General features: G+C 40.7%; 1 protein-coding gene across 1 annotated transcript in view; it reads left to right on the forward strand.

Moving 5' to 3' along the window:
- The window catches only part of LOC107111896 (2'-5'-oligoadenylate synthase-like protein 2), a 22,061-nt gene extending 12,313 nt beyond the window's left edge, over positions 1-9,748 (forward strand). The window contains exons 4-6 of the mRNA XM_015412940.1: positions 4,636-4,877; positions 7,371-7,515; positions 8,385-9,748. Of these exons, the coding sequence (XP_015268426.1) occupies positions 4,636-4,877; positions 7,371-7,515; positions 8,385-8,639 (642 nt within the window). The 3' untranslated portion in view covers positions 8,640-9,748. The remainder of the gene's footprint in view (positions 1-4,635; positions 4,878-7,370; positions 7,516-8,384) is intronic.
- Positions 9,749-10,578: the final 830 nt, after the last annotated feature.

The following is a 10,578-nucleotide window of genomic DNA, read 5'->3' on the forward strand; positions in this document are numbered from 1 at the left end:
TCGTACTCTACTTCTTATTGTTCTTCTTCTTCATCTTCTTCTTCTTCTTCTTCTTCTTCTTCTTCTTCTTCTTCTTCTTCTTATTTAGAAAGTTTGTACACCACCTCTGCAGACCTGCTGAAGGGAGCGCACCATTAAAACAGTAGAAATGATAGAGAACAATGAGCTGTAGCCTTGCCCCAGGTTAGGGTCAAGGGCAATGTTCCCTCTAAGCAATGGAGTCTTGTGAGCAAAAATTCTACTTTGTGAGCTACTGGCATTAAAGTTGTGAGCAAGTGATTCGGCTACTGCGTAAATTAGTTTGCTCTGGAGCCCTCCTTCCTGAGCTAAGAGAAAAATCTGTGAGCTGGAGGTTAAAAAACAGTGAGCTAGCTCACACTAACTCAGCATAGGTCAGAGGTACAAGTGAGTGTTTGCAACAAGTTCGTCATTCAGGAGCTAGAGAGATGGTCCACTCTGCTAACACTACACTGTCATCCAGTTTCATTTTGGGCCCAATTCAAGGTGTTGGTATTGAACTTTACAGCCCTATATAGCCTGGGACAGCATATCTGAAGGACTGCCAGCTGCCTCATGAATATACCCAATCACTCAGGTCATCTTCACAGGCCACGCTTGGGTGAGGCTGTCGTTTCTGGGCTAAACATGTTGTGTCTTATCCAGTGGCGCCATAGAGATGTCACTTTCAAGGCAGTGCTGGAAAAAGGACTCCCAAGGCCATCAGTCCCTCTGGATTAGATTCCAGCATTCGGCAGACCATTATTTTGGGGGTTTAGTGGTTTGTTTATTGGGCTTGGATAGCTGAAGTGTATTATGGTAGGGCAGAAAGCAGAGTAATGTTGAGAGGAATATCATTAGGAGAGACCAATTGTTTTATCTGTGATCAGTAGTTGTGGCAGTAGGAGGAGTATTTTTATTGGTAGACAGAGTGAGACGCATGTTTGGAATCATACCGTGTTTAATCTCCAACCCATCCCTCAGTATGATGTAGTTGTGAAAGAGGGTACCAATTTGAAGACATCGACCCAGCATATGTGACCTAAACCTGGCTAAGTGCTAGAAGTTAATCTGGTTTCTCAACTGGTTCATGTTAGATATGTGGTTGTGGAGAATAGGAAGAAGATGTAGCTATAATCCTCCAAGTAGCTTTCTCCTTTCATAGATCTGCAGTGCAGACAGTGGCTGACTTTGATTATTTATATTCCTTGCGTTGGCATTTAGGGACAGGTTAGTGGTGCCCACACAATTCTGGCTGAGCTAGGAGCAGTGATCTTAAGCTTTAGCTGCCTCTCTCTAGACTGTTGGTTGTGAGGGATCCAATGTTTACATGGAGTCTCTCGTGTCAGGCTGTACTCAGGAGTGCATGGCCCCAGTATCCAGTAGGCTACATTGTTGTCGTTGTGAAATTGTGTTTTTAATGAAACTGATGACAAGCTGCTTTGAACAAAGGGAAGAGAGGTAGGACATTTTTTTTTAACCATCCATAAGTAATGGTTGCCCAAACCCAGTTTAAATCACTCTCTCTTCTTTCTGCCCCATGGCCTGTCACAGAGAGAAAGAGATTGTATTTATACCCCACCCTTCACTACCCAAAGGTGTCTCAGAGCGGCTTACAAACTCCTTTCCCTTCCCCTCCCCACAACAGACACCCTGTGAGGTAGGTGGGGCTGAGAGAGCTCTGACAGAAACTGCTCTTTTTCAAGGACAGCTGTACCAGAACTATGGCTTGCCCAAGGTCATCCAGCAGGTGCAAGTGAAGGAGTGGGGAATCAAACCCAGTTCTCCCAGATTAGAGTCCGCGCACTTAACCACTACACCAAACTGGTGCTTCCCTTGCAAGTTTAAGGGGGTTATCAGAACAGGCATAAAGCCATGTGTTCCTGTTCTCTTTCTCTCCCCCACCCACATAGCACAAAAACCAGAATAAGAACACATTCCCCTCCACTGTCCTTTTCTGGCTTGAGGAAGTGGCAGCAAAGACAGTTATAACTTGTCATGCCACCTTCCAATCTGGCTGCACATGATTATGCTCAGCTGCTCAGAGTAGTTCACAGTGCACAGTTCTGTTCAGGATTCCGGTGGCAGCAAGATGGGCCATGCACGCTGCTAGCTAGATTGATGCACAATATTTTAGAAATAGCAAATAATCAAGTAAAAATGCATACAAACACACTATATTACCTCATGCATCATATCATTGGTACCAGCAGAGAGATACTGAGTGGCCAACCATTCATTTCAGTACCAGAAAGCAAAATCAGGATACATATTTTTCAGGGATGGCAAGGAAAAAGCAAACATCTTTAGTCCTGCCTAGCTTTACCCCTCCAGTTTTGAAGAGTAGAGACAAGTTTCCAGTGATTATGCCTGGTTTCTTGAGGGGATTGTGTTTTCTCTGAACTTTTTCTCACCATGGAATGGTCTGAGCTTTCTTATGCCACATGGTCCAAACAGGGGGAAAATAAGTTTTTGTTGGCTTAAGTGAGAAAGTTGGTCAGTTGCACCATCTTTCTACAATATGCTGATCTGCATGTCATCTGGCCATATCTTTTCAAAACATGCTTGCTTTCACATGAATGGATGAAGAGAGGATTACCAATACTTCTGTCTTCCTGCTGTCTTCCTGTTGGCTATATGTTTCTGCAAGTGAGCTGTTCCTCTTATGTGTTCTGTTCTTGTTACTAATTTATATAAGCTTTAGTGCACTATCCAAATAAATCAAATGGATAAAGATCCTCATAAATACCATGGCCTAGTTAAACTATAGTAATAGTATATCCTGTGGTTACAATAGCACTACAACAATAGTAGAATAAACAATCACAACAAATACTTCTGATAGATGATATAGTCAAAATATAGCAGTAGAATTTGAACAAACGTTCTCTCACATATAACATTCTCAAAAACAAAAAGGCATGGTTCTTCCTTCTAATACTCTTTATGTGTATATTCTTATTGTGTATTAGAGTCCATAAATAATAAATAGGAATCTTCCTTTTTAATGCTGATGTGTTTTCTAGATAATTTTCACGTTTTGAGGTGAAACCTTCTTCTAAACAGATTCCATAATTCCAAAACTGTAGAGATTCCATAATTCCAAAACTGTAAATTATATACAACATCATGAAACCCAGTACAAAAAACCTCAGGGTGCCAAAGGTCACCAAGTACTCTCCAACCAACACTGTCAAAATTTCGTATAAGCAAAACTCCATAATTTCAAATCTGTAACAAATATAGAATGATTATAATAAATTATATCTCATATGGTTGTCCTAAAACAAAATAAGAAGCGTCCAGATGCCATAAGCCTCTAGATACTCACCCACAGTATCAGTATTTCTCTTAAGGTGAGGCAAGAGTTCACAAGATATATAAACTGGCTACAGCTCTGCAATCTTTGTGACTCAAAATGCCTTCACAAAATGGCTTGTCACACAACATATATCTTATCCACCCCACCTTCTTAACAGATCATTTTTATTCATTTTTATAAACAGCAAAGATTTACAAGGTAAGCATGAGCATAGTCAGCTCTCAGTGGCTTCATACATTTTGTACAATTTGTCGGTATTATACAGTTTGAAAATTACCATAGATGCAGAGTGTTTATTACATCAGGTACTGTTTCTTTGGTAGATAGATGTACTAGTATGGGGTACCATATACATACAATGTCATTCTGACCACCTCTAGATAGATTTTGTTTCAGAGTATCCCACCTTCTTTACAGTTACTAGTTAAACTATAGCCATCTTAACTTTATCTCATCTGTTGCTTCCAGACAGTTTAAATAGAGGGTCTTCCTGAAACAGACTACTCAGCGGTGTTCAGCATAATAGTAAACTAGCAAATCTTTTCTTAGGTCATGGGATGCTCTTCCAGCTGCAACCACTGAGCACTTTACTTCCTGAATCAAGTTCTGAATTGTTTCTTGGACCTCTAAATACTGGGGTTCCCCAGGCAGCTTATTCAGTGACAGTGGCAGAGGAGAGATTGCCAACAGGCCTGGAGAAAAAATGCCCTGTAATTTTCATAGGGGCTTAGTGTGTGAAAATGGGCAACTGAAGTTTTTCATTGCATGGAGCTAAATAGTATTATCTGCTAAATACCAGCCCATTGAGCCTCTATTAAAGGGACAGTATTCACAAAGTTACTTGGACAAATTATTGGGGACTGTGGTCTACACTACTGTGTATAGTTTGCTGTAGGTTGGATTCTACTATGTAATCTTGCATCATTTAATGTGTCATGTTAACACTTACACTTTGCCTCAGTTCTGTTTTCTAGATTTCTGGTGTGTTCTACAATCCAAATTCTATTTCATTGTTTTATTCAATGTCCCATCCTGTTGATTGTATTGACTCACTCTGTGTAATCCCCCTTGAGTCCCAGTGAGAAAGGCGGACTAGAAATAACATAAATGAAATAAATATTCTCCAGCCCTGTTGGTAGCTCTGAACACACAGCCTGTCATGGCAGCAGCTATTCCCAACATCTCTTGCGTGGTCGGTCTCAGGTGGTCACAGCGGTGTTTAGCTTGCTAAATATATCATTCCACATCTACCTTGAATAACCACAATGATCTGTGGCTTCCTCTGATTCCTCTGGAATCTCTTTATCTCTTAACAGAACCTCAAGAAAGTTTACCCATCATCATCCTTGCCCTCCAAGTTCGCCCTGGAGTTGCTGACAATCTATGCCTGGGAGGAAGGAACAAAAAAAGCAGAAGAATTCAACATGGCAGAAGGGTTTTGCACCGTGATGAAATTGCTGGTTCAGTACAAAGACCTCTGCTTCTACTGGACTGAGTACTACAGTCTTGAGGATCCTACAGTAGGAGCACATGTGAAAGAAAAGCTGAGGGAGACACGGTAAGAATGCTGCTGTCATTGTTGCCCTTTTCCACTCTGTGTAGTTTGCTCATAGTATGTGTATCTTGCTTCACTTTCTCAGTTTGGATGTGATACAACGAAAGATACCATCTAATTACCTTCAGTGGGAGAGATTTATACTTGCTTCCCTCTCCCTTTGACATCAGTGGGGCTCAGAGTACCTAATTTTGGCTATATTGCACACCACATGATACATTCTCCTCAGCAGTTTGGGAGACCTCTGGTGGAGCAGGCACTTATCTTGCTTGCTGGGGACTGTCTCTGCTCCATAAGGATCATTATGTATCCATCAACTGATGAGAGAGCGCCACAGTTGGCTCATTTTATTGTTCCAAGGCCAAAAGAGTAGTCCATTCCAGTGCCAAACAGCTGTGGTCAGATTTTATTTTTCTCAAGATGACTATTGTTTCCTCTTCAGCGCATTGATGTAAGCTACAAACTCAAGCACTCATTAATCCCTTTCCAAAAACTTCCCCTAGCTATTGTGTTCATTATCCTTGAAATGTCCATGTATAATTTGCATGTGTCACAACTATCTATTGGATAGTGCATGTGATATCACTGTGTAAAGAACAATAAATGTGCTCATCAAGAGAGATTGCCGAGTCACATTTACATATATGTATGTAATATAAAGGGAAATTATTTAATTCCCACACCCAATTTAGGTAGCATTTATTCTTATTTATTTTATTAGATTTTTATCTTACCCCTTCCCCAGAATGGGGCTTGGGGCAGCTAACAAGACAATACAGTAGCAATGAACCATAATTCCAATAAAATCCAATTAAACCTCAGCTTTTGGCACAAAAATCCACAGTGTTGTTAGTAGAGTCCACCAGAATTATATTACTGGAATGTGCGGTAGAATAACTCTGTCTTACATGCAAGGGTCATTTTGTGGAAAAACAGGTGCAGGAGCTCATTAGCATAAGAACATAAGAGATGCCAAAGTTGGATCAGGCCAAAGGCCCATCCAGTCCAACACTCTGTATCACACAGTGGCCATAAATACCAGTGCCATCAGGAGGTCCACCAGTGGGGCCAGGACATTAGAAGCCCTCCCACTGTTGACCTCCCCATAACTTATTTGCATATGCCACACCCCCTGACATCACCGGAAGTGTGTCAGAAGGCAACACCCACTGCTCAGGCTCCACTGGACTGTTTTGGATTGCTAGCTATTAGGGGGGGGAACGTGCAGATCTGTCCTCGCAGAGGAGGGAGAGCTTGTACCTGAATAAAACTTGGTCTTAAAGGTGCCACTGGACTGTTTTGGGCCGGGGGCTCTGCAGCTTACCTGGCTGCTTCTTGCTCTGACTGAGGGCTGCTGGGAGCAGGGGGTGGGGCTTGTTGCATGTGCCCGCCCCCATGGCTCTTTACTGCCAGAGCTCCGCTCCTGTGCACTCCTGTAGGAAATGACCCCTGCTTACATGCCCTGTGGAATGCAGACAAGTCCCACAGAGCACTAGTCTCCTCAGACAAAGCATTCCTCCAGGTCAGGGCTACGATGGAAAAGGCCCTTGCCCTTGTTGTACTCAAACAGGCAAACTGAGGGCCAGGTACCACCAAAAGCTCACATGTGGCTGAAAGAAGACATTGTGGGGAGTCATAACAGGTAATATGCCCTCTTCAAAATGATAGCCTGGTTTTTCAGGCTTTCTGGAAGACAAGAAATCTGACAGAATCCAGAAGGCTTTTTCATAATAATGGAATGGAGCCTGAGTTCTCGTCCAGGCCAGCTGGGCTACCTACAATAATTCCTTAAAGAAAAAAATGAGCACATCCAAAAGTTTATTCATGCAAGTTTATTATGGCTCATACAATGCTTATATTTATTTTAAGGTTTATCTCCTGAAAAACATGTTTCCATAAAGTCCTCAGAATAGCAAACAACCCAGTATAAATGTAAAAATAACATTACTATAAAAATGATATGAATTTCTATTTGAACTCACTCCTCAACAAATAATTAGCACAACAACAGCATAAAAATCTGCTGCATCAGAATTTACAAGCCAAATTGTAATTTTGACAGAGTGTTCAGTGGATGACTGATTATTCCATCAGACTGTATCCCTTTTGTCCTTTATAGGGTAGTTGCAAATAATTGGTGATAGCAATTTGGAACTTACGAAGCATTAGTAGCAACAAAATAATAATGTTCCATAAATCAAAAAGTCAACACTGCCACTATTACAGTGGGAGTTTTCAGAAACTGGACCTTGGTTGTTATGGTCAATTTACAAATACAATTTCTGTAAGGGAAGGAAAACAAACAGAAAATAGATTTGCTGTCATGTGAAATTTATGTGAATGCACTGGAATAATTGGTATCAGGATGTCAATAATTTATTTATGGTCCTAAATAAGGGAAGAGTTACAATAAAACTATTCATCGTTATATTTGCATGGTTTTGTGTAACAATTTGTAGTGTTTTAACAAAGAGTTCCATGTGTTTGTATCTGCAGTCCTGTGATCATGGATCCAGCAGATCCAACAAGAAATTTAGGCACTGAGAATGGTTGGGATCTGTTGGCCAAAGAAGCTTCTGCCTGCCAAAATGAGTTATGCTGCAAGAAAGATGACGTTCCTGTTCAGCCCTGGATTGTGCAGGTATCGCTGATGCTATCTACTTTCTGATACCTGGCTCAGAAAATGATTCTTTGCTTGGGTCAATTCTGGTGACATTGTCAAATTTGCTTATAGGCCGTTTGATTCTCTGGTGGGTAAAGAAGTCATAGTGAGGTGGGTTATCTGTGTGGTCTTCCCAGAGGTGATTCCTTGATCATTATTTTCGCACTGGCCCACAGCTCTGCCAGTGATGTCCTGCATCTCCACTTTTTGCTTGCCTGCCTTTATAGGGCTGCTGAAATATTTATCTAAATATGCCTGACTTTCTCGCAACAAAGTTGAGACCCAAGGAAAGTAGCAATATCTTATGCCTGACTTTCTCCCAACAAAGTTGAGACCCAAGGAAAGTAGCAACATAAATATAAAAGTACAGAAGTCGATGCTGTTTCTAAATTATTGAAACAGACACCTGGATTTTTTAAAATCATTGTTTTCCATGATATAATGTCTATTATGGTTTTTGCCTATCTGCTGAATCTGCCTCTCCCCTTGCTACATCTCTCCTTCCCTAGAAATTTAGACAGCACAGCAAAGTAGGAACTGAAAGCAAAGTACAGCCACAAAGACTTATTGGCACCTTAAGAAAAATGGCCACAACTGGCCTACTTTGTTTGGGTTTAGAAATTGGAGGAAATTCCATTCACTTTCTTTGAAGGTTAATGAACCAGATGTGTTCAGCTCATTTTTAAAAAATCACCAATTGTCTGAATCTACACCCCTAATTCCTAATAATAGAATTTCTGAGAATCCCTTGAGTGTCCTTTTTACAGTAAAGGTATCTGACCCTGGTGGTTTAGCTATGTACAGCCCTGGCAAATGTTGTTTGACACCCTGATCACTTTCTTTTCCAGCCTGCCAGAGCCATTCAAGTGAGGATGAAACAACAGAAAGGAGCAAGCCAGGATATGTCATGCAGTCCCTATGATACCATCGGGCAGATCAAAGAGAAGTTTGGACTAGAAGGGCACGTCTCCATCTACGAGAAGCGCACAGCCTTGCAGCAGCCTGATGTAGAGAATACAGTGCTGCAGAATGACAAGACATTAGCAGATTATGGGGTGTTCTACAATACCACCATCCTGCAACTCCATACTAAGCAGCAGTAGCTACAAGTTTGCATAAGAACCTTGAATAGCAGAACCTCAGTTTACAGAATCTTGCCCGGTTAGAGTGTTCTGAAACTGACAAACAAAAACTCAAATTTGCACAGCCATACTCGTGAACCAACAGTGCCTAACTCCTAATGACAAGAAGCTAGTTGACAGCAGTACACTTACCTGTTACCAAATTAGGAGCAAAGATGCGGTCTTTGGAGGCTTAGGGGTCAAATTAACAATGTCCTGGTCTCCAAACACCGAGCTGTCAGTAATTCCTTTACCTTGAATAAAAATCTGAGATGGAAGTCTCTAGAATCTCTTAGCTAAAGTATGATCATTCCAGACACTGATCAATCAGCAGCACTTTCCCTAGTAACATAGTGTATGGTTTAGAACAATATTTACTTCTACTCATACCCACCCCCTAAACTATCTTGATATAAGCTCTGTTCTACCACATGAGCATGGAGAAGGATGTCAATAAGCAATGAAAGGAGAGGCCAGGGGCAGGCATGGACTTGTTCTGAGTCATAGCCCCAAGTGATAGTGCTGGCTGCTTTGAAAGGAGAGAAATGGCCAGAGTTAACAAAATGCCCTTACCATTACATTTCACCTTCGGCCATCTTGAATGAGCCTGCTGTACACAAACACTTCATCTTGTGCTCAAGGGGTTCCTAGACTGTATCCCTTCACAGTGTAAAGGGGAGGTATTATGTGACTAAATACTCTTGCATATTAGGAAGTGCACGTGGGAAACTAGATATAATTCTCAATTATATTGTACTCTTCTACATGCAAGGTTTTCCCCACCCCTCCAGGGGTGTTCATTCCTATAATTTTGTCACCAGCATCTTGAAGTGGTACATTCAATGATATGACTTAACATATTTATATAAGGCCCATATACTTAGTCTCTTCTTGGCTTTTCTGTCACACCAAAGAAAGGAAATACAATATGGAGTGGCTTTGGTGCTGTATGTAGGGAAGGCCTTTATCACATAGTTGAATACATGACATTGTTTTGCCTATGTTCCCCTTCCTCTCTCTATGTAGTTTTCTCTCCACAGTAAACACTTCTCTAACAGTGCTGTCCTATGCAGAGTTATGCCTTTTGAAGAGAATAACTCTGTTTAGGATTGCACTGCCTTTTGAAGCCCATTTACTTAAGTAGGTTTAGAAGAGAATAACTCTGTTTAGGATTGCACTCTAGAGGATTGTAACCCTCTAGCATGTGCTATGTGTAATCCCTATTAAAAGAGTTTCTGCCCCAGCTTGGCACACTGAGGTGCCCATCATTTTGGCTTGAGGCACAGACTTGACTCATGGTTGGTTTGATTGCACTGAACCTACATGTTTGAAATTATAAGAAATTAGACTGTGGAAGCAGTTGTAAACAGGTCTGCTCAGAAATAAGCACCATTTTATTTAACAGAGCTTACACCCAGGAAAATGCCCTTAGGACTGCAGTCTATGTAACAATTGAGCCACAAAGGTATAAGTCATTTATATAAATAAAATAAAAAATTGCACTGGTTTACATTTAGAATTAGAGCTGATTGAAGGCAACCAACGGGAAGCGTTATTGCCTGATTATAGCATTTTATAAAATATTTTTTTGCTTTGCATATATAAAGAAATTGAATTTAATTTTTGCAAAACATAGTGGCCAGAATTGTTCAAGGATTGGAGCTGGGCTATAAAAATGTTCTCATTTATGATATTTGTTAACAGTTCCCTCCAAATAAAAAAAGTATAATGTGGCTTTTCATTTTCCATTCAATAAAAATGTTATTGTTTAGCCAAAGCTCATAATATTTTTTTATTTTCACAAATAAAACTACATTAATTTATCAGATGGAAGCTGCTTTACGAGTCACCGCTTTTCAGAGTGCTTAAAATATTTGTCTACTTTTCTCAAAAAAACCACTTAAAAACTAATATTAATGAG

The sequence above is a fragment of the Gekko japonicus genome, unplaced genomic scaffold, assembly GCF_001447785.1.
Source record: "Gekko japonicus isolate JY-2015 unplaced genomic scaffold, Gekko_japonicus_V1.1 scaffold1800, whole genome shotgun sequence".
NCBI lineage: Eukaryota > Metazoa > Chordata > Lepidosauria > Squamata > Gekkonidae > Gekko > Gekko japonicus.